Raw genomic sequence first — 25,183 nt, 5'->3', positions numbered from 1 at the left:
CATTTACGCGCCAAATTCCTAGTGAAAGTGAATTATGTATTTATCATGTTTTGTAACAGTATCCACTGACTGGCGCATGAAAATAAGCAATCACATACGTTATAATGTTGCACTTCTGCATGCATGCATGCTCTTAACCAGTGTTGTTGTACTCGAGACCACATATCGAGTGTCTCGGTCTTGACTCGGTCTCGGACAGTGAGGACTCGTAATTTCTTCCCGAGACCAGCCAAGTAAAAAACGGAATTATCAGCTTCCATTCAGTCAGTGCATAAAATTGTTTCGCCAGGCCAAATATATACATTCCTTTCTTGAAACAATATCTTAACAGCCTTTATCTGTTATAGACATGTTTGCGCAGTGCCGAACCTATAGCCCTTCAGTGTGTAACAGGTTAGTGATTCTGAAATGCTACCGCATTCAAATAGTGTAGTGCACTTTTTGTAAAACACAAAGGGCCAGTGGCGTAGTGGAGGGTATACGCAGGTATAAACCGTATATCCACCTTTTTTTCTCAGTAGGCATTGCTTATACTCACTTCTTAATCCCCATTTATGCGTAGCAGTGTAGTGGAGGTATACGACTTATCAATTATGTAGTACAATAGAGTAATTATTCACAAAGTAGCCTACACAATCGCAAAGCACGTGAAATATATTCACATTCGCGCTGGACACAGCCTAGTTTCAGCGAAATATAATCTGCCGGCAGCTCTGAGCTGTTTTTGGCATGGAGCAGCTCACAGAAGGATGACATCCGTAGCCGACAGGGTAGGAAAGAGCAGCTCACAGAAGAATGACATCGGTAGCCGGTAGGATAGGAAAGACGTTTTAATTTATGAATCTACCAGTGAATGCTAACTAAGGCAATGGGTATGCAAATCAGGTATTTAAAAAGTTTAGTCGTAAGTGTTGGTTAGTAGGCTATTTGTTATGCGCAATTGTCATCATGCCTGTTTACATCAGGGTCTTGGAGGGGCCTGGGTGGACATAGGCTCACCCACTGGGGCAGTGTTGCCAACTCCTCAGTAAGGAAAGTAGCTATTGGCTGTCCTAAAAGTCGCTAAATTATGTCATCACCTAATTTGCATAATTGGACATGTGCATGTAATTGTGATGGATGCTGTAGGAGAGGAATAATGTTGTGGAAGAGACAAAAAGTGAGTAAAAAACACCCTACATTTACATCCCGCCTTGAATGTAAGCCAGGGTGGGATCAGCCAGTGGCGGCTTCCCGCATGCAAGATTCATTTGCAGTCTGGACGCGGAGAGGTGAACATCTCCTGCTCTGACTGCAGCTGGGAGGGACTGCTGCGCAAGGACTGGGCCGCCTGTGAATGCTTTGGGACGGGGGAGGGGCCCACGGCAAACGGGGGTGACTGGGGTGGGGCCCACGGCAGCACCCGCTGCTCGTTGAGAAGAGTAAGAACGATACGTGCTTTCGCGTCAGAGTCTCCAATAACACCAGAAAAAGTTGCTAGATTTGTCGCTAGTCTCTTTTTTGAAAATGTGTTGTTAGAGGGGTCTGAAAACTCGCTAAATATAGCTACAAAGTCGCTAAGTTGGCAACACTGCACTGTGGAGCCAGGCCCTAACAGGCCCACCCAATCAGATTGATGTGGTTTAAGCATTGTTGTGGACTTAGACCAACAACAACAAAAAGTGTGATTTTGAGTGTGAAAATCTGAAAGATCTATAGGAAAACTCATTTAAAAAAACAGGATTTATCACACAGGGTAACTTTCCTTTGCTGGTCAGGCCACTTGGGAACTTTTTGGCAAGATTAGAGTATACTCACTACCATAGGGCTGATGGAAAGACAGCAGTCACACAGCATGATGTTAAAGGATAAGCAGTCCATAAACTCAGACATAATAAGCCAATAGGTCCCAATCATAAGCATTCAAAAACACAACCATTAAGCATTTCCCAATCGAAATTTACAACCATTACTTCCCATTCCAAAAAACATTTCACATTTAGCACACAAAGTAAGCAGTGACCTAAAGATGAAAGTGGAACTGACAGCGTTGACTACTTTGCAGATATGAAACAAAAAAACAACCATAATATCTGTGAAAAATATCAAATACCCAGTTTATGCTACAAAACCAACTTTATAAGAGGTTTTACAAATAGGTTCTATTTGACTAAACGTTCCATGGCGTACACTAAGGTATTGTTGGCAGAATACATAGATGCAATTCAATGCATGATTCATATACAGTGGGGGAAAAAAGTATTTAGTCAGCCACCAATTGTGCAAGTTCTCCCACTTAAAAAGATGAGAGAGGCCTGTAATTTTCATCATAGGTACACGTCAACTATGACAGACAAAATGAGGGAAAAAAATCGAGAATCACATTGTAGGATTTTTAATGAATTTATTTGCAAATTATGGTGGAAAATAAGTATTTGGTCAATAACAAAAGTTTCTCAATACTTTGTTATATACCCTTTGTTGGCAATGACACAGGTCAAACGTTTTCTGTAAGTCTTCACAAGGTTTTCACACACTGTTGCTGGTATTTTGGCCCATTCCTCCATGCAAATCTCCTCTAGAGCAGTGATGTTTTGGGGCTGTCGCTGGGCAACACGGACTTTCAACTCCCTCCAAAGATTTTCTATGGGGTTGAGATAAGGAGACTGGCTAGACCACTCCAGGACCTTGAAATGCTTCTTACGAAGCCACTACTTCGTTGCCCGGGCGGTGTGTTTGGGATCATTGTCATGCTGAAAGACCCAGCCACGTTTCATCTTCAATGCCCTTGCTGATGGAAGGAGGTTTTCACTCAAAATCTCACGATACATGGCCCCATTCATTCTTTCCTTTACACGGATCAGTCGTCCTGGTCCCTTTGCAGAAAAACAGCCCCAAAGCATGATGTTTCCACCCCCATGCTTCACAGTAGGTATGGTGTTCTTTGGATGCAACTCAGCATTCTTTGTCCTCCAAACACGACGAGTTGAGTTTTTACCAAAAAGTTCTATTTTCGTTTCATCTGACATTCTCCCAATCCTTTTCTGGATCATCCAAATGCACTCTAGCAAACTTCAGACGGGCCTGGACATGTACTGGCTTAAGCAGGGGGACACGTCTGGCACTGCAGGATTTGAGTCCCTGGCGGCGTAGTGTGTTACTGATGGTAGGCTTTGTTACTTTGGTCCCAGCCCTCTGCAGGTCATTCACTAGGTCCCCCCGTGTGGTTCTGGGATTTTTGCTCACCGATCTTGTGATCATTTTGACCCCACGGGGTGAGATCTTGCGTGGAGCCCCAGATCGAGGGAGATTATCAGTGGTCTTGTATGTCTTCCATTTCCTAATAATTGCTCCCACAGTTGATTTCTTCAAACCAAGCTGCTTACCTATTGCAGATTCAGTCTTCCCAGCCTGGTGCAGGTCTACAATTTTGTTTCTGGTGTCCTTTGACAGCTCTTTGGTCTTAGCCATAGTGGAGTTTGGAGTGTGACTGTTTGAGGTTGTGGACAGGTGTCTTTTATACTGATAACAAGTTCAAACAGGTGCCATTAATACAGGTAACGAGTGGAGGACAGAGGAGCCTCTTAAAGAAGAAGTTACAGGTCTGTGAGAGCCAGAAATCTTGCTTGTTTGTAGGTGACCAAATACTTATTTTCCACCATAATTTGCAAATAAATTCATTAAAAATCCTACAATTTGATTTTCTGGAATTTTTTTCCTCAATTTGTCTGTCATAGTTGACGTGTACCTATGATGAAAATTACAGGCCTCTCTCATCTTTTTAAGTGGGAGAACTTGCACAATTGGTGGCTGACTAAATACATTTTTTCCCCACTGTAACTCACCACTACATTTCTTGGTAGTCCAAAAAATATGTCTATCAGGTTGTAAATCACAGCAGGCCTGTTACATTGTTTGCTGCTTCCATTCGGGATACGCTGATTTAGTTTCAATGACTCAATATTCTGGACCAAAAAACGGAGGAATGTAACTAAGGCTGGGAATGTCAATACAATCAAACTAGCAAGGGCAATGATCACAAGTTAGTCATAATGTGGCCAATAGGCTAGCATATCTATTTATGCTAGCCTAACACGGATCCTACCGTTAGCTAGATATCTAGCTAGCTAGCGGCTAGGAGGATGTCATGTCATGCCATTGGAGGAGTGGGTGAGTGACTGACTTTTTCCCCCCATTTCAGTGGCTATACACAGCTATAGATGCATGTGTCATTTGGTTAGCTAGAAAGAACTTGAACGACTGTTATACAGTTAGCATATCTCTTGCGTTCGCAAATTCACTCTGGCTATCTACTCCAATTTCAGAGCACCCTCTGAGTGTGCCAGAGCACAGAACTGATGAATTTACGAACGTACAACACATGCTGAATATGACCAGTGTCAGTAAACGTAGGCAAAAAAAGTAATAGTTAGTCAAGAACGCTCTAGATAACATGTAAACAGCCTAACCAACTCTGCTACGGCAAGTAAAATGGTCAGTGAGGTGTTCTATCATTTGTGTCTGGAAGTAGCTAGTTAGCAAGCTAGCCAACTTTAGCCAGTTAGCTTGGGTGCTTGGTTGGGACAAGCATGCATTGGCAGCTGCAGAAAGACGAGGAGGCTACAATTTCCCATTGTTTATCAGTGCAATTTTGTTGGCAAACTAGCTGAAAAAGTTTAGAGGGTTTATCTAATGTTCCTTCGTTAGATTTTAGCTCATCTTGCTCTGGCTAGCATTAGTTGTTGATCTTGTTGATGTGCATAACTGAGGGAGAGAGAGCCTACCTTTTCATGGTTGTATGATCAATAGGACTGTAAAGTTACCAAATGTAAGAGGACTCCCATGGTGTTTACATATTTGCAGAAATCCATTCAGGTTTATTTTCTGGCTTTTGGCAAATGCGTTCTGATTATCTAAAGTCACGCTGTTGCAGCTGACTGTAAACACACAGTCCAGTTCAAAGTGAATGATGGCAGAACCGTGTGGTAAATCGCTTGTTCGTATAAAGGTCTACTGTACCTCTGATTGGCTATAGCGCACCGGTCTGCAATAAAAAAAAAACACAGTTCCGCTCACCAGATGATGATCATTTGAAACGTAACTTCTTGTTGAAAGTTATTCTTGAAATGGGAAAAGCTAACAAATTACCAACATCCTCTTTGATAACACCAGCTGCAGCCGGTGCAAACTAGCCAACAACAAAAGCTAGCTAGCTAGACCATGGGAAAACTACTGCTCGCTATTGCGTAGTGACCTGTTGGCCTTCAAGAAGGCAGAAGTTACCATATGTTTTTGTAAAAACAGCCCCACTCATTAAGTCAAAATGCGATTGGTTGATTCCATTGTTACTCCAAATTGTTTCCCTAATACAGTTGAATGGCAAATGCCTTTATCTAGCTTCTAGTGGCCTAGCCAATGGCTGACTTACAGTGAGGGAAAAAAGTATTTGATCCCCTGCTGATTTTGTACGTTTGTCCACTGACAAAGAAATGATCAGTCTATAATTTTAATGGTAGGTTTATTTGAACAGTGAGACAGAATAACAACAAAATAATCCAGAAAAACGCGTGTCAAAAAAGTTATAAATTGATTTGCATTTTAATGAGGGAAATAAGTATTTGACCCCCTCTCAATCAGAAAGATTTCTGGCTCCCACGTGTATTTTATACAGGTAACGAGCTGAGATTAGGAGCACACTCTTAAAGGGAGTGCTCCTAATCTCAGTTTGTTACCTGTATAAAAGACACCTGTCCACAGAAGCAATCAATCAATCAGATTCCAAACTCTCCACCATGGCCAAGACCAAAGAGCTCTCCAAGGATGTTAGGGACAAGATTGTAGACCTACACAAGGCTGGAATGGGCTACAAGACCATCGCCAAGCAGCTTGGTGAGAAGGTGACAACAGTTGGTGCGATTATTCGCAAATGGAAGAAACACAAAATAACTGTCAATCTCCCTCGGCCTGGGGCTCCATGCAAGATCTCACCTCGTGGAGTTGCAATGATCATGAGACCGGTGAGGAATCAGCCCAGAACTACATGGGAGGATATTGTCAATGATCTCAAGGCAGCTGGGACCATAGTCACCAAGAAAACAATTGGTAACACACTACACCGTGAAGGACTGAAATCCTGCAGTGCCCGCAAGGTCCCCCTGCTCAAAAAGCACATATACAGGGCCGTCTGAAGTTTGCCAATGAACATCTGAATGATTCAGAGGAGAACTGGGTGAAAGTGTTGTGGTCAGATGAGACCAAAATCGAGCTCTTTGGCATCAACTCAACTCGCCGTGTTTGGAGGAGGACGAATGCTGCTATGACCCCAAGAACACCATCCCCACCGTCAAACATGGAGGTGGAAACATTATGCTTTGGGGGTGTTTTTCTGCTAAGGGGACAGGACAACTTCACCGCATCAAAGGGACGATGGACGGGGCCATATACCGTCAAATCTTGGGTGAGAACCTCCTTCCCTCTGCCAGGGCATTGAAAATGGGTCGTGGATGGGTATTCCAGCATGACAATGACCCAAAACACACGGCCAAAGCAACAAAGGAGTGGCTCAAGAAGAAGCACATTAAGGTCCTGGAGTGGCCTAGCCAGTCTCCAGACCTTAATCCCATAGAAAATCTGTGGAGGGAGCTGAAGGTTCGAGTTGCCAAACATCAGCCTCGAAACCTTAATGACTTGGAGAAGATCTGCAAAGAGGAGTGGAACAAAATCCCTCCTGAGATGTGTGCAAACCTGGTTGCCAACTACAAGAACCTACCATTAAAATTATAGACTGATCATGTCTTTGTCAGTGGGCAAATGTACAAAATCAGCAGGGGATCAAATACTTTTTTCCCTCACTGTAGCTAGCTAGATTTATCTCCCAAGAGAACAGCAAAGAAAAATCCTGATTTGATCTTTTTTTCTCTTCAGTGTTAACCCTTTCCTTTCCTACAAAAATGTAAGAGATTAAATCAGAACATAATTGAAAATAATATAATTATCATAATTATTATTATAATCATTATTTTATAAATCCATAGCCCTTCTCTGAAGGCGTAGAAGGCCCATTGTTCCCCACTGTGTTTGGGTTAGTAATCATTGTAGAGTGGCTCTATTTTCCCTCAGCATTCATTTTTTCACTATTCTGAATGTCTAAAGAATCCATATGTTTGTTCTGAAATATAAACACAGAAATACTGGACATTTTGAATTCTTATTATGGTGGTGATTTGACAAAATTACAATCATGGTCTTGAATTGGACTCGCATTTTTCTGGTCTCGATCTTGACTTGGTCTCGTACCACTTGACCCCTCCTGGCCTCGGTCTTGACTCAGTCTCGCCCCACCTCCGGTCTTCGCCTTGACTCAGACTTGATTTGCTCCGGTGATACAATGTTGCACTTCACTAGCATTAGGACAAGTCAAGACAGACAGATAGAAAGGGAGACAGACAGGCAGAGTAGAGGGATGAATGTGATTTAAAGAACCTGCATTTTCATCAGGATAGTTTGTACTGTTTTTAGTTGTCGGCTTTAGGCCTATGTATTTTACTTGATGGAAGTTATAGACCTGTTGCTGCATTGGCCTGTAGGCTATCTCTGAGTTATATGCTATATTTTCTTTAGCCGCCAATGGAACACAGTGTATCAATGTGTCCATATGACAGAGGCTGGTGCTCTCGCCATAGTTTAATTGTAACTTTTGGATTTTTATCATTTTACTTCAGATTTTTATGATTAACCACGTGACAATGATTTTGAGAAACAAAAACGTTATTATTGAAATGAAAATGTTCCACAAAAATACGCAAATAAAAATAATCATAACTGGCACACAGATCGGTAGAAATGGTAGGATAAATTGTAAGCTTCCCCAAACTTGAAACTCACCAACTGTACATGGTCTTTACTATTACACCCATTTAAAAAAATTGTGAACACGCAACTGCGTGCACACATAGGAGGCCCCGCCTATGGAAATAAAAGGCCCGTCCAACTGATTCGTTCTGGCGCTGGCCCTGCTGGTGACAAAACAGCATTTACATTTTCCCCCGGAATGTTATATAATTAGATGATGCATATAATTAACACAATTTCTACCTCAACACTGACCAATAATACAAAACGAGAGTAACCCACAGGGTTCAAATAAAATCTATCAAATTAACAGGAAATTAATCATGCTTGGAATTTAGTAAATGTTTTCAATATCAGCAGCTAATATCCAAATGCTAACTTGAAATGGGTCCAATCTTATTTAACGTCAATGTGTTAAGTAACTAATACCACCATCACTACTATATTTTAAATAGATGAATAAAAAAACTGCTAATGTGGTAAACGTACTGTAATTTGCAAGAAGATATTATTGTATGCTATAGCATATTTTGAAACTCACAAGAATGTATAAGTGAGTAAGAAAGTTTTAATTGGACCAGCATACAACTCCAGGCCCCACACCATTAGCCCAGCCACTGCTATCGCGCATCAATTTAGACTGAAAACTCAGACCTTCTTCCAGCCAAGAGAAAAAAGGCCCGGGTCCTGCTCTTTCCTCCGCTGTCTATCAGTGGTTATTGCTGGTCTCCTTTTTCTCAGTTGATTAGCTTGTTTATAGCCAGCCATAATTAAGGCTGACCCGGGCGGGCGGCATGGCTGGTCAAGGTTTCATCATATCATACAGTAAGATGATAATAATGGTGGTGATAAGGGGCCAAATAGTTGATAACAGATGCAGTGGTAATAACAGTTGCTGTGGCAATGCTTATATGGCCACCAAAATGCCCCCACTTAAACATTCAATCAGCAGGAATCAGGATTGGAATATTCCATAGTCTGGGAATGTCCTGATTAGCATAGCTATTTTAGCTAACCTAGCTGTGCCAGGGTTACCATGGACATACAGTGCCTTCGGAGAGGATTCACACCTCCACCATGAATATAAAATATATTTTATGTCACTGATCAACACACAATACCCCATAATGTAGCTCAGTTGGTAGAGCATGGCGCTTGCAACGCCAGGGTTGTGGGTTCGATTCCCACGGGGGGCCAGTATGAAAAAATAAAAAATAATGTATGCACTCACTAACTGTAAGTCGCTCTGGATAACTCTGCTAAATGAATAAAATGTAATGTAATGTAAATGTAGGTGGTCTCGAACACAACACTGCTCTTAACACTAAAACATTGGAAGACGGGACCAAATAGAGCCCCACAGTGGAGGTGTCATAATACCCATAAAACCTAGCGGTCAAACAGGGAAATGGTTCCAATCGTTTTTAGACTATTCATTTTCCCCATAGGGAATTTTAGAAACACTTAAAATAAGGGCTGTGTTTCGTATAGGTTTACCCTGGCTTGACGTTTTGAGAACCATGTAAATCTCTCTCGGACAAGGTGACTTTTATCAATATATTTGGTTCTATTTGCGCTCATATTCGAACATGCTAATTAGCATAAAAGTAGACATTATGCAAGACTACAAATCCCTGCAAGTCATCTCTAGCTGAAACCTTTTCTAAACAGGTATTGTGTCAATTTAAAACTTGCATAAGACAGTTCACAGAATTGTCAATTTAAAGAAATGTAGCCAATTTAGTTAACATTAGATAGTTAATCAAGAGATTCTTACCTTTGCCTCGATTTAGCAGTCTCGTCCAGATCACCATGGTTTTTGTAGTTCTTTATGATAGCCACATTAGCGTTTCATTTTTTTGCGGGTAAATACAGATTAATATATTGATAAAAGTCACCTTGTCCACCCTCCAAGGCCTCCCGAGTGGCACAGCGGTCTAAGGCACTGCATCACAGTGCTTCAGGCGTCACTACAGACCCGGGTTCAATCTCAGGCTGTGTACAGCCGGCCGTGACTGGGAGACCCATGAGGCGGCGCACAATTGGCCCAGCGTTGTCCGGGTTAGGGGAGGGTTTGGCCAGCCGGGAGGTCCTTGTCCCATCGCGCTCTAGCGACTCCTTGTGGCGGGCCGGGCGCTTGCAAGCTGACTTCGGTCGCCAGTTGTACAGCGTTTCCTCCGACACGTTGGTGCGGCTGGCTTCCGGGTTAAACGAGCAGTGTGTCAAGAAGCATTGCAGCTTGGCAGGGTCGTGTTTCGGAGGACGCATGGCTCTCGACAGTCGCCTCTCCCGAGTCTGTAAGGGAGTTGCAGCGATGGGACAAGACTACCAATTGGATATCACGAAATTGGGGAGAAAAAGGGGTAAAAGTACAAATAAAAAAATAAAAAAGTTGCCTTGTCCTAGATAGATTTGCATGATTATCAAAATGTCACACCAGGGTAAGCCTACATGAAAAACAGCCCATATTCTAAAATCCCATATGGGAAAAATGAATGGTGGAAAATACGATTGGAACCATTTCCCTATTTGACTGCTAGGTTTTATGGGTATTAGGATTCATACTGCATCATAATGCCCCTAAAACCTAGCGGTTCCAATAGTTCTCACCATTCATTTTTCACATTGTGAATTTTACAAACACTTCAAAGTAAGCATTTGTTTGGTGTAGGCTTACCTTGGCAAGACGTTTTGATAACCGTGCAATTCTCTCTCGGACAATGCGAGTTTTATCAATATATTCGCCAAAGTTTACTCACAAACTCAAAATTCTAATTAGCAACAGAGAAGACCTCAGCAAGACTACAAATTCCTGCACCTCATCGCTAGCCGACACTGTCAGCTACCGTTCACCAGCGCGATCAGAGACCTTCTGTGTCCAATCCATGAACTTCTTACGTCCCCTTTCTCTGTCTTAGCTAGACATTGACTACACTTTAGCTAGCTAGGTAGCAGAGCAGTAGATAAAAATATATTTTTGTTTTACTTAGCCTAGATAATTGTCTTTTTCAGACCTTATGGTATATTTCAAGGATGAGCATAAGAGCATTAAAAGGGGAGAAGACCACTATAAGTCTGGCCATTTGAGAAGTGCAGCTATAGTGAGGGGCAACTTACTGATTTGGTCAGGGCCAGGATGAGGGATAACGTTTATCCTGTGTCGGTGAGTGTAGTAATTAAGTTAAGTTACAACTGTCAACATTCTACAAAGAACCACTTAATCAATTATATAATCATTAACCACATTACCCCGGATATCAGACTTAGATGAGTATATGGATCTTCCTCTTCTGCCATGGTGGATGACTCTGGATCTTCCTCTTCTGCCATGGTGGATGAGCTAACTTTTCTGGTAAATACAGGGCCATTTCTCTTTCCCAATGGAAAATGGCAGCTGCAGACCCGAGTGTTGTCACTGGGCTTCCGGTCCGTCTGTCTGAAAGACTACTACTACTAATAATAATAATAATATGCCATTTAGCAGACGCTTTTATCCAAAGCGACTTACAGTCATGCGTGCATACATTTTTGTGTATGGGTGGTCCCGGGGATTGAACCCACTACCTTGGCGTTACAAGCGCCGTGCTCTACCAGCTGAGCTACAGAGGACCACAAAATGGTAACATCTATATTTAAATACCATAACCCACAGACTTGACTATAGTAATAGTAACAGTAAAATAGAGAGAGCAGAGTATTACTTTATTAATCCCAACTTGGGAAATTGTTTTATCACAGCATGCATCATCAATGACAGAACACGCAACTATGACCAACCATAGTATCCCTAAAATAAGTCTGGTTCAAGTGCTGTTTTCTATCCTACTCTGGGGAAAACAGGAAACAACATTTTCCAATAGAAAGACCTCATAAAACAGTTAGTCCATTACACTAATTAAAAAGCCTCATGGCTGTGGGCAGTGGCGGCTCCTGAAAAAATTCTCAGGGGGGGCAATTTTTCTGATGATTTAGGTGACCTACACACATTTTAAAAAAGATATGTCCAGCAACAACATGAAGACAGGGGCAGCATATAAGTCAATACCAGAAGCATTTATTGACTGATCTCAAAAGTGTTGGCTTACCAGGGTTGGTGGAGCCCTCAGTTTCATCTTTGCCTCGCAAAGCTAACTCAAACACTCCGCAAAACTTCACACACTGGATTAGCCGGCTGAGGATGTGGCGGTTCTTGCTAATGTCGTAGTAAATATATTTGTTATAGTGAATATGGAATATGATATGTTGAGTAAAATGTTGTGCTAAGATCTATTTAGGTCAGGAGCTGGTTATAAGTTCTGTTCCTATCCAATAACAATGGACAAAAGGGTCCTATCTTGTCAGCCTTGTCAGTTTCAGTTCTCCAGTAAACTTGTGATTATCAACACTAACCTCATCGTTGTGGCGGCGGACAGCTAGCCTGTATCCCTCATCCAGTTGAGTGGGAATGTTCACTCTCCCCAAAGCAGACTATCTCAAACAGCTATCCATGTGGGTCTTTGACAGCTCATGTTTCTTAATCTTTCCTGAAAGATGGTGCATGTCCGTTACACACCAGTTGCTGTCCAAGCGGTGCTGTCTGCCGTGCCGCCTTCAGGGTGAAAGAGTAAGCAGGGGGTAGCAGAAGACTGCATTAGCTACATCGCAGCCTGCTAGCCAGGTTTTTCGTTCGTACCAATTTTTGGAAAATCCTCGGGTGTAGGACTTCCCCCCTTTAGTAGAAACCTGTTGAATTATTAAATTTGGTCTGGGAGGTCCTAATTGTTTCGTTGCCAATTTATCTTCATTTGTTCGCCGACAAAAAGGAACTTCTTTCAAAGACACAATCGCGTTGCACTGAAGGCTAGCCATTTTGACAGTAATAGTGAATTGATTGATGAGGCTACCCGCTCTTTTCTTAGTTACGTTCATGGTTACGTTACGTATGACGCGTAAGTGCAAGCCCTCAGAAACCCATAGAGATTGTATTGAAAGCTCTGATATTTGAAAAAAATTGATTTTACATGGGAGTCTATGACAGACTTCTGGGCGATTTTCAACCTGACTGAAATCGCCCCAAAAGGGGGGGTGGCCATTTGAAGCACGACTTTAGCCTGATTGGACATTTAGTGGCACTGTGGCAGATCAGACGTCTAGATTACAACACTGATAACTACTGTTGCCGTGATATAATTGATTAGAAAAAAAATCCCTTCCTTTTCCCGTTTGGCAGTGCGTCGCCCATATCGCCCTATTGAACACACCGCCCCTGGCTGTGGGTAAAAATGACCATCTAAACCTCTCTGTGGAACATCTGGGCAGGATGGACCTGCTACTGAAGCTGCTCCTGTGTTGCATTAGAGTGCTGTGGAGTGGGTGTGTGTCATTGTACATAAACATGTGTGTTTTTACTTGCAGCCTTTTTATGAACATGTCCTGCATTGATTCCAGGCTGCAGCCAATTGTAGCACTGGCTTTGTTAATGATTTTGTCAAGCTTGTTTAAGTCTTCCTTAGCTAAATTCCCTTTCCAGCACACAATGGCATATGTCACTACACTCGCCACGACACTGCTATAGATCATACAAAGCATTTTGTCACATACATTAAAAGATCTAAGCTTCCTTAAAAAGTACAGTCTGGATTGGATGTTTTTGTAGACTGTTCAGTTTGTTGTCCACTATTACACCCAAGTACTTATAAGAGTCAACAGTGCCAATCTCTTCACAATTAATAGAATGGGATTAAAAACATCTTACTTTCTCCTAAAATCTACCACTAGTTCCTTGGTCTTCAGTACATTCAGGTCCAAAAAATTGGCCTCACACCATTTCACAAAGGACTCCGTTATATCCCTGTGATGAGCATCGTCTCCTCTCATGACACAGCTTACTATAGCAGTCATCAGAGAATTTCTGTAAGTGGCTCAGTTCATTGTTGTGTGTGAAGTCATTTGTGTAAAGGGTAAACAGAAAAGGTGACAGTACCGTCCCCTGCGGTGCTCCCGTGTTTGTACATATCCGATCTGATACTGCCTTGTGTGTGGATTTACGTGAATGTCCTTTATCTTTTGGGCCAGCAGGTGGGTTGTATGGTATTGATAGCACTGGAGAAGTCAAAGAACATTGTTCTCACCACACAGCCGGGCTTCTCCAGGTGCTCATATACTCCGTGGAGGAGATAGAGCAGAGCATCTTCAACACCAGTTTTTGGGCAGTAGGCAAATTGCAAATGATCCAGATAGGCTGCCACCTCAACTCTTAATAAGGTTTTCATGACTTGTGATGTCAAAGCAACTGAATGCTCAACTAGATGATCAGGATCAGTCTAGGGTCATATTTGCCCGAAGAGGTGAAGTATTGTGATGAGCTATACAGCTGTACTCATGATTCTAATTCTCAAGAGGAAAGTTAAAACCCTCAGCCATGAGGTCACTAAGTAGGACCAACAGTGGTAGGAGGATTGTCTGAAAGGTACTGACGTGCAGGGATGGAACATAAGGATTTTGGGCACGGGCCAGCAGACCATGATTTCTACTAGCCTGGGAAACATTCAGGTCCTAAATCTGTGGCATGCTATGTTTGTAAAGGCACAATTTCACTGCTGTGTCAGGCTAGTTTGGCACATTTTCTACTAGCCATTTCACTGCTGTGTCAGGCTAGTTTGGCACATTTTCTACTAGCCATTTCACTGCTGTGTCAGGCTAGTTTGGCACATTTTCTACTAGCCATTTCACTGCTGTGTCAGGCTAGTTTGGCACATTGTCTACTAGCCCAGTCTGAAAAGTACTAGCTTAATTTCCATCCTTGCTGACATTTCCAACTGACTTCACAGGTCATTTGATTAGTCCAACAGATGCATGTACAACAGATGCACTCAAATCAAATCAAATTTTATTTGTCACATACACGTGTTTAGCAGATGTTATTGCGGGTGTAGCGAAATGCTTGTGCTTCTAGCTCCGACAGTGCAGTAATATCTAACAAGTAATATCTAACAATTTCACAACATATACCCAATACATACAAATCTAAGTAAGGAATGGAATTTAAGTAGTGCAAGATATGTAAACATTATTAAAAGTGACTAGTGTTCAATTTCTTAAAGTGGCCAGTGATTTCAATAGGCAGCAGCAGCCTCTAATGTGCTAGTGATGGCTATTTAACAGTCTGATGGCCTTGAGATATAAGCTGTTTATCATTCTCTCGGTCCCAGCTTTGATGCACCTGTACTGACCTCACCTTACATTTACATTTTAGTCATTTAGCAGACGCTCTTATCCAGAGCGACTTACAGTTAGTGAGTGCATACATTTTTCATACTTAAGAACACTAAAGACATATTTACATACAAATACATCCCTGCTAAAGTGAATAGATCATAACAGCTCTGGGTCCATGTTCATACATAACATTACACATTAATGATTGTACATAAAGTACAGAACATTTGTAAAAAGTTCAAACAACCCAACCCTTGGCTTAAACAAACTGCCCCAGACAGACAGGCCTGTATAAAACACCTGCACTGTGAGGGGACTCTCTGCTTTAAATACTCTCAACCAACAAACTATTCAATACAGCCTTATTCAATACAAGAAAAAAATTACCCAACACAAGTCATACTGTTTGGGTTGCAGTTTGATTGTGTGCCAAACTCACCTATCCTTAACCTGACCTACCCTGCGACCTTGCTTACTTTTTCCAACCCCTTCAAACAAAAGACAGGTACCCTTCACTGACATCCTATCTCTTTGAATGTTGTCAATTAATGTTGTCTTGGTATCCGTTTCAGATTGAACAACCCAAATAACCATTTTTTGGTACATGCCATGTCTTTAGCTGCCACTACATGGCGATGTAACTTTGTTGGTATCAAATAAGTAATTAAGAATCTATGATGTGCTTTAAAGTCTTAAAGATGAATGTTACATTTGCATATCAGTTACATACAAACCTTAATGCAATACAAAATGGTAGCTATATGATGACTATTTAGCTGAAAGATTCAAATTTACTGAGTTATTAGTCTATCGACGATATTGATATCGGCAATAAAATAGTCAGAGGAACACTATTTATATGTAGATCTTAAAGTAAAAGTTACTTCCAATAATGAAGAGGCAAGACAGATGGAAGTGTCTCTAGTTGCACACTGTTTGTTACATTTAATTTCTATACCTTAAAGTTAGCGGAAAACTATGTATCTGAAACCAGCTAAGTTGCTTCAATCGCAGTATAGGCTACAGTGAATAATTATTGTCATCACAGACAAATAACAAAACCGATGTAGCCAAAAAGGGAGGAAATGACTATACACTTCTTTTAAGACTAAACCACAACCCCCGCCACTCCTAAAAGTCGACATCTTCATAATCTTCTTCATTGTCGTTACTCAGAGGGTGTCAAGCGGGCGGTCACTTCCTACTCTCCACAGGAAACAGGAAGTGGTCACAGCTAGTCGGTCAGTGAGCACTCTGACAGCGTGCGCTTCCCCGCCTCATGTTAATGGCCGTTACCACCCCGAATACCATCTGTCTAAGACAGGGCGAGCCATCCTCCATGTATTGGACCACCAACATGTCCACCTTACCATCGCACTGCTCCAGGATCTCCTCTGCAGTGGTGTCGTAGTGGGCCAGGGGGTTGCTAGGGTTACGGTACTGGTCCAGGATGTGAGAGTTGGGAATCTCGTTCTTCAGACGCCAGGCCACGCCCACATGGGATTCCGGTTAATCAAAGCGTGCGGCGGTGGGGGTACGCACGATCTCCGCCCCCAAGGCTCTCAGCACATTCACCTTCTCCATGCTCATCTTCTCAGGCATGATGATGATGCAGCGATAGCCTTTAACTGCAAAGGCCAGGGCCAGACCAATACCTGTGTTGCCACCTTCTGGATGATAGTGGGGTGAACAGGCAGTGGCTCGGGTGGTTGATATCCTTGATGATCTTTTTGCCCTTCCTGTGACATCGGGTGCTGTAGGTGTCCTGGAGGGCGGGTAGTTTGCTCCTGGTAATGTGTTTGGCAGACCGCACCACCCTCTGGAGAGCCCTGCGGTTGCGGGCGGTGCAGTTGCCATACCAGGCGGTGATACAGCCCGACAGGATGCTCTCAATTGTGCATCTCTAAAAGTTTGAGGGTTTTAGGTGCCAAGCCAAATTTCTTCCGCCGCCTGAGGTTGAAGAGGCTCTGTTGCGCCTTCTTTACCATAATGTCTGTGTGGGTGGACCATTTCAGTTTGTCAGTGATGTGTACGCCAAGTAACTTGAAGCTTTCCACCTTCTCCACTTCGGTCCTGTCGATGTGGATAGGGAGGTGCACCTTCTGCTGTTTTCTGAAGTCCACGATCATCTCCTTTGTTTTGTTGACGTTGAGTGAGAGGTTATTTTCCTGGCACCACACTGGGGAAAACATTAAGCCCACGAGTTATTTGTGCTCTAGCTAGCCAACTTTAGCTAATGTAGATAGCTAGCCTACCAGCTAACTAGTTAACATTAGCTCACCGTTCGTGTAGTCAGACTTTTGTAAGTGGTGACATGGTAGCTAACCAACTATCCTTGCCATTGTGCCGGCCTAACGTTAGCTAGCAAGTCTGACTACACAAACTGTGAGTTAACATTAACTACCTGGCTAGCTCACTAAAGACTTGTCAATAAGGTCACAACACAACAGTCATTATGCTAGCCTATGCTGGTTTTCTTTTTACTTGTAAGGACCGGCGGTTATCTAGCACATTTTCATAAGCTCCTAGTTAACCACAGATCTTTGACCTAACCAAAATAGCTTTTTAGCAGCTAGCAAACACGGCTTACCTTAACACACGGATCCAGCGACGCCTCTCGATTACAGAGGTCGGAAAACGATAAAATGCACGTGTGCTTATCGGATAACGTTTGAGGTTACAATCAGGTACATAGCACAGAACCATCCTTGCTTCTGATCGACGGTGAGACGGTTAGCTAGTTCGCTACAAAGGCAGAGGGTAATTCAAAAATGCTAAGGTAGCTAGTTAGGTAATTTGAAAAATGCTAAACAAGAATACACCACACGAGAAACTAAAATGCCTATAATATCTACGCTACTTGCTACTCGTCGATGAGTTCGCATGGAGAAATGTTGCCTTGTTCAAAACAACTGGGACTCGGAAATCTGGCTTCCGACTTCAGTGTGTTCAAAACAATCGGGAACTTGGGAGAAAAAAAACGAGCTCTGACTGTGAAAAAACGATTTGAACTGTCATTCAACTCGGAATTCCAACTCGGGAACTCTGGCCTCTTTCTAGAGCTCCGACTTTCCGAACTGAAGATCACTGACGTCATGATTTGACCTCGTATTTTTACGAGTTCCCAGTTGTTTTGAACAAGGCATGTGCCTTGAGGGTTGATGTCAAAGCTTGCAACAAGATGTGTAGTAGTTCTGTATGATAGCCACATTAGCGGCTAATTAGCATTTCGTTTAAGGCGAATATATTGATAAAAGTTACCTTGTCCGAGAGAGATTTGCACGGTTATCAAAACGTCACGTCAGGGAAAGCCTACATGAAACACAGACCTTATATGAAGTAGTTCTAAAATCTCCGACGAAAAAACGATTGGAACCATTTCTGGGTTTTACCGCTAGGTTTCATGGGTATTATGACTCATACTGTGGTACTCCTATGAAAGTCCCGTCTACATCTGTTGCAAGTTCGGTACTGTTTTTGAACGGGCTTCAAATGTATAATCAATTTCATGAAAATGGGGTAATTTAAAATATTTGTACAATTATATTCGTGGATTAATTCGTGGACCTGATGCCTTTCATTAAGGTTTTTGATTGCGTTTTCTAAAATCGAAAAGCTTCATAAAAGGAATTGGGTGTAAATTAATCCACGAATATGAATATCATGTTACATATATCTTAAATGACCCTATTTTCATGAATTTGATGATATAAGCATGATGCCCATTCAAAAAAACAGTTTTACACCAGGAAGTAGGCGGGACGTTCAAAGGGTATAATCACCCGGATTTTTCATATCCCTATTCTCTTTTCAGACAGTATATTGCATTGTGTAGTTAGTAGGTTATAAGCATATTACTATGTTTTCCTTATGTCTGAGTACATCTATTAGCTTTATTTCAATTATTTGAATTTAAATTCTCACTTGAAAAATATGGGAGGAGCATTTATTACTTATTTATAGACTATATAAATAGGAGTTCAAAATATTAACATAGTCAAATGTATTTGAAAATGCATTTAGAAAGCACTAGGATATATAGTTTGAAGTGTTCCCAATTGTTTTTAGAGATCTGATTTCCATCTGTTATTACAGTGTGAGAGAGAGAGAGATCATTTGGAGACGTCGGTGCACCGCTCACTTGGGTTTTGGGGAGTGAACCAAACAGCCATGGTGATAAAAGTCTTTATAGCGTCATCCTCCGGATCGACAGCGGTAAGAAATCTTGAGTATTGAGTAAGCCTTATAGCCTATTGACCGTTTATGTTCATTTTCTTAGCGAATTCAAAGTATTTGCATTAGGTGTGTCGTACTCATACAAGTGAGCTATTGTGTTGTAGCTACGCAGATACTATCATATCAAATGGATTAAGCTTAATCGAGTATTGAATGAGCATGGACATTCACTTGCTTTTGAAAGTTCTGCAAGTTGTGCATGGGATGTCCCGAGCAATAGAGTAGAAGCTGGGACTGACAGCCGCACAAATACATTCGATTCTATAGGCTTCTCATGCATGCCAATGCATAGGCTATTGTAATTACCATAAAACAATGATTTGATAAAGAGGACCTTCAATTTGTAGATATTGATTTGTCATATGACTATTATTCTATTAATTTGTTTATATTGTTAATATAGTATTAACAAAAAACGATGATTGTGTTGTATCTAAAAGGCATTTACAGCACAGTATAAAATCAGAAGAGGATACATAATCACATATTTATTGTCTGTAAGAATAGCAGTCTCTTACTCCTGCTCAACCCCCTCTGTGTAAGAGTGCTTTTATGAGTGAGCGTGCAGACAAGAATGTTTAGGTAAAGCACTTGGTTAAACAGCTCAGATTTTTTCAAGCAGCTGTTTTCGTCCAAATGGCCTTGTGGTGAGGGTGAGGGGTCAAGCTTAACTAGACTCTCCCATCAGATGTTGACTCCCCCACCACTCCTTCCCTACATACTGCAAAACAACACGCCTAGCCTAAAGGACCATTGCCAGTGGTGTTCTGGGCCAGAACAGCTGGACAGGATCAGTCTTAGGACATCTGAGCTTCATACCTCACACAATTACATCACTCTCTAAAGAATCAGTCAAAGAGCACAACGGCTACAGAACGACTGCCTCAGCCAAGCTCTGAATTATCTGGTCTGAAACGACGGATATTATTGCTTACTGTGAATTTGCAAGTCAAAACCATGACAATACAGAAATGTTGTCTATACAGGATTTTCTAGACAGGCTTCTACAGTGCTATGAAAAAGTATTTGCCCCCTTTCTAATTTTCTCTACTTTTGCATATTTGTAATACTGAATGTTATCAGATCTTCAACCAAAACCTAATATTAGATAAAGGGAACATAAGTGGACAAATAACACAACAATTACATATTTATTTCATTTATTTCATAAACAAAGTTATGCAACACCCAATTCCCCTGTGTGAAAAAGTAATTGCCCCCTTACACTCAATAACTGGTTGTGCCACCTTTAGTTGCAATGACTCCAACCAAATGCTTCCTGTAGTTGTTGATCAGTCTCTCACGTCGCTGTGGAGGAATTTTGGCCCACTCTTCCATGCAGAACTGCTTTAACTCAGTGACGTGTGGGTTTTCAAGCATGAACTTCTCATTTCAAGTCCTGCCACAACATCTCAATTGGGATTAGGTCTGGACTTTGACTAGGCCATTCCAAAACTTCCAATTTGTTGCTTTTTAGCAATTTTCATTTAGACTTGATTGTGTGTTTTGGATCATTGTCTTGCTGCATGACCCAGCTGCGCTTCAGCTTCAGCTCACAGACGGATGGTCTGACATTCTCCTGTAGAATTCTCTGATACAGAGCAGAATTCATGGTTCCTTCTATTAAGGCAAATCGTCCAGTTCCTGAGGCAGCAAAGCATCCCCAAACCATCACACCACCACCACCATGCTTGACCTTTGGTATGATGTTCTTACTGTGGAATGCAGAGTTTGGTTTTCGCCAGGCATTACTGGAACCATGTCGTCCAAAAAGTTATACTTTTGAATCATCTGTCCATAGAACGTTCTTCCAAGAGTCTTGATGATCATCCAGGTGCTTTTTGGCAAACTTGAGTCAACTTTTTGGAAGAGTGGGACAAAATTCCTCCACAGCGACGTGAGAGACTGATCAACAACTACAGGAAGCGTTTGGTTGGAGTCATTGCAGCTAAAGGTGGCACAACCAGTTATTGAGTGTAAGGGGGCAATTACTTTTTCACACAGGGGAATTGGGTGTTGCATAACTTTGTTTATGAAATAAATGAAATAAATATGTAATTGTTATGTTATGTTATTTGTTCACTTATGTTCCCTTTATCTAATATTAGGTTTTGGTTGAAGATCTGATAACATTCAGTATCACAAATATGCAAAAGTAGAGAAAATTAGAAAGGGGGCAAATACTTTTTCATAGCACTGTATGTGCAGCGCAGAGTTTAGACAGAACAGAAGTGGTTGCATGGGAACACTGGGCTGTCCTCCTACTGCCATATTTGGTCTGTGCCTGGCTTCTGAGCTGATCCTGGTTGCACAGAGGCCTTATTGGGTCTGTCTCAGTCCTCAGGCTCTCCTATAGAATGCAGCCCAGCTGCAGAGGCTCTGCAAAGTGAATAGAGGCTTATCTCCCCATACTCCACCCTTTATTACACATCAAAACATAATTAAATTACCTAATTAAATATCTCATCCCCTTTCTGCCTGTAGATTAAGAAGCAGCAGCAAGACATCATGGGTTTCCTAACTGTCAACAAGATTGACTTTAAGGAGTGTGACATCGTCACTAGTGAAGACAACAGGAAGTGGATGAGGGAGAATGTACCTGAGGACTTCAGACCAATGACGGGGGTCCCCCTGCCTCCACAGATATTTAATGAAGAACATTACTGTGGGGTGAGTGTTGTACTGTACTGACCCCTTCACAGTGTAGTGAAGCTTACTGTCTGAAGCTGGTGATGAGAGGTCAAAGGACAGTATGCTAGCAACTGCATAATGAAGTAGATTATGCTTTGATAACCAAAAGTGCCTTGTTCATATTTTTTATGTTTAATTAAAGGTAGACATTCTCAACATACTCTGTGAGAATATTGCAGCCCGGTACCTTTGTAGCAATTTGTGTAATAATAATAAATAATAATACATTTTATTTTAAGCGCTTTTCACGACACCCAAAGTTACTTTACAAACACAAGAAAATCAGCAGGGTAAAAAGCTATAAAATCATATATTAAAATAAGTAAGTATACACAGAGTATACCAAACATTAGGAACACCTTCCTAATATTGAGGTGCACCCTCACCCCCTTTTGCCCTCAGAACAGCCTCAATTCGTTGGGGCACAGACTCTACAAGGTGTCGAAAGCGAATGTTGACTCCAATGCTTCCCACAGTTGTGTCAAGTTGGCTGGATGTCCTTTGGGTGGTGGACCATTCTTGATACACACGGGAAACTGTTGAGTGTGAAAAACCCAGCAGCATTGCAGTTCTTGACACAAACTGGTGCGCCTGGCACGTACTAACACAAACATAGGCACAGACACATGCATACACACACACGATAACATATGCACTATACACACACGTACACATGGATTTTTGTACTGTAGATATGTGGTAGTGGTGGAGTAGGGGCCTGAGGGCACACAGTGTGTTGTGAATGTATTGTAATGTTTTTACAATTGTATAAACTGCCTTAATTTTGCTGGACTCCAGGAAGAGTAGCTGCTGTCTTGGCAGCAGCTAATGGGGATCCATAATAAATACAAAAACAAATACCATACCCCGTTCAAAGGCACTTACATATTTTTTCTTGCCCATTCACCCTCTGAATGGCACACATACACAATCCATGTCTCAATTGTCTCAAGGCTTCATCTACACTGATTAAAGTGGATTTAACAAGTGACATCAATAAGGGATCAAAGCTTTCACCTGGATTCACCTGGTCAGTCTATGTCATGGAAAGAGTAGGTGCTCTTAATGTTTTGTACACTCAGTGCATAAAAGTATACTAAACAAAAGGACAGACTAACCAGGGAAGTGAACTAGACAGAGGATAAAAGCTAAGACAACAGAGAATCTGGGTAAGCCTGTGTGAAGAGGTGTGTCTTTACTGTGGACTAGAATATGTGTATGGATTGTGAGGTTCTGACATGGAGAGGGAGGGAGTTCCAGAGTTGGGGAGCTGTACTTCTAAAAGCCCGGTCTCCCATGGAGCGGAGCCTGGTTGCAGGGATGGTGAGGAGGCCGGTGTCAGAGGAGTGCAGTGAACAGGTGGGAGTGTAGGGGTGCAGGAGGCCAGTAAGGTATGTGGGCGCCAGTCCATTAAGTGCTTTGTAGGTGAGCATGAGCAATTTGAAGATGATCCTATATTGAACTGGGAGCCAGTGGAGTTTGATGAGGGTGGGGGGGATGTGGTCCCGAAGTTTTGTGTGTGTGAGGACTCATGCAGTCTGTCCAGTGTTTTGGCGGGGAGTCCTTAGAGAATGGCGTTGCAGTAGGCCAGGCGTGATAAAACAAAGGTGTGAATGAGGGTTTCAGCAGTGGGGTCAGTGAGAGAAGATCTGAGTAGTGAGATGTTTTGAGGTGGAAGAAGGCTGACTTGGTGATGTTCCAGATGTGGGGTTCAAATGAAAGAGTGGGGTCAAATGTAACAAGGTTCCTAACAGTGGAGTTGGAGTGGCTTTTGTAGCCATCTATTGTCGTGTTGAGTTGACCCAGTTTCTTGATGAGGGAGTTGGGGCCCATGAGCATGATCTCTGTTGTAATAACCTTATGAAACATACTTAGTGAGACAGCTGCCTTTGTGTTGTCGTTGCAGAACTATGAGGCCTTCTTTGATGCCCGTGAGGAGCATGCAGTGTATGCATTCTTGGGCCTAACAGCCCCTCCAGGCTCCAAGGTAAAGACCATGATCTTATGGACATGCTCAGTCTGTCACAACCACACACAGAGGAACATACTCAGGTGCAAGTGACCAGTCCATCTATTTTTAATGATTGCTTGTTTCCGCTACTACCATGTATTTCACAGCTCTGTTGCCCAACATAGAGGCAATGAAGGATGACCTGCAGGTCCAGACTGTTCTTTTGGCTACTGTACTATATCATTACAATACTTACACACAAATGTTCTGGTAAAATTACATACACCTTTTGGTGGAAGCATAATTACAAATGGTCTCAAGCCTGGTGTTGTATCATTTTCTTAGCACTGCTTTCATACCACCCACAGGAAGCAGAGGCCTTGGCCACACTGGAGCAACAGTAGCCGTATGGTTTTGATTAGCGGACCACAGTGCCCTCTCCTGGCATCCTCCCGTCAGCTCTACAGCAGCTTGCCACTGCTCGTCTGGAAAACGTCTTCTCAGAGCAATCATAGAGCTTTATTTTGTTGTGAAAGGTAATCAGACTGGGATCGAATTGACCAAATGTTGTGTTTTTTGACAATGTCTTTAAAGTGGTGACCTTGTACTGTTACAATAGTTCAAGCCAATGCTGGGCAGTATCCAGTGTTCAATATGATATTGATATCAAGGCGGAATGAGTACCCAAATACTAGGCATTTAGTAGATGATAAAGACATGCTTTGCACATACAGTGGGGAAAAAAAGTATTTAGTCAGCCACCAATTGTGCAAGTTCTCCCACTTAAAAAGATGAGAGAGGCCTGTAATTTTCATCATAGGTACAAGTCAACTATGACAGACAAATTGAGAGAGAAAAAATCCAGAAAATCACATTGTAGGATTTTTAATGAATTTATTTGCAAATTATGGTGGAAAATAAGTATTTGGTCACCTACAAACAAGCAAGATTTCTGGCTCTCACAGACCTGTAACTTCTTCTTTAAGAGGCTCCTCTGTCCTCCACTCATTACCTGTATTAATGGCACCTGTTTGAACTTGTTATCAGTATAAAAGACACCTGTCCACAACCTCAAACAGTCACACTCCAAACTCCACTATGGCCAAGACCAAAGAGCTGTCAAAGGACACCAGAAACAAAATTGTAGACCTGCACCAGGCTGGGAAGACTGAATCTGCAATAGGTAAGCAGCTTGGTTTGAAGAAATCAACTGTGGAAGCAATTATTAGGAAATGGAAGACATACAAGACCACTGATAATCTCCCTCGATCTGGGGCT

At 42.0% G+C, this 25,183-nt stretch overlaps 1 protein-coding gene across 3 annotated transcripts in view; it reads left to right on the top strand.

The window, feature by feature from the left end:
• The window catches only part of LOC121579951 (SH3 domain-binding glutamic acid-rich-like protein), a 34,433-nt gene extending 9,734 nt beyond the window's left edge, over positions 1-24,699 (top strand). Inside the window, exons 1-5 of one of the 3 annotated variants that reach the window (XM_041894966.2) lie at positions 17,636-17,714; positions 19,123-19,242; positions 21,748-21,933; positions 23,861-23,941; positions 24,274-24,697. In XM_041894966.2, coding sequence (XP_041750900.1) covers positions 19,198-19,242; positions 21,748-21,933; positions 23,861-23,941; positions 24,274-24,309 — 348 coding nt within the window. In that variant the 5' untranslated portion in view covers positions 17,636-17,714; positions 19,123-19,197 and the 3' untranslated portion in view covers positions 24,310-24,697. Of the gene's footprint in view, positions 1-17,635; positions 17,715-18,718; positions 18,800-19,122; positions 19,243-21,747; positions 21,934-23,860; positions 23,942-24,273 lie in introns of those variants that run through there. The other 2 variants (XM_041894964.2, XM_041894963.2) reach the window with 2 other exon arrangements.
• Positions 24,700-25,183: the final 484 nt, after the last annotated feature.

Source organism: Coregonus clupeaformis, chromosome 13, assembly GCF_020615455.1.
Source record: "Coregonus clupeaformis isolate EN_2021a chromosome 13, ASM2061545v1, whole genome shotgun sequence".
NCBI lineage: Eukaryota > Metazoa > Chordata > Actinopteri > Salmoniformes > Salmonidae > Coregonus > Coregonus clupeaformis.
The sequence above is the reverse complement of the archived record's forward strand: the minus strand, read 5'-3'. Positions and strand labels throughout refer to the sequence as shown.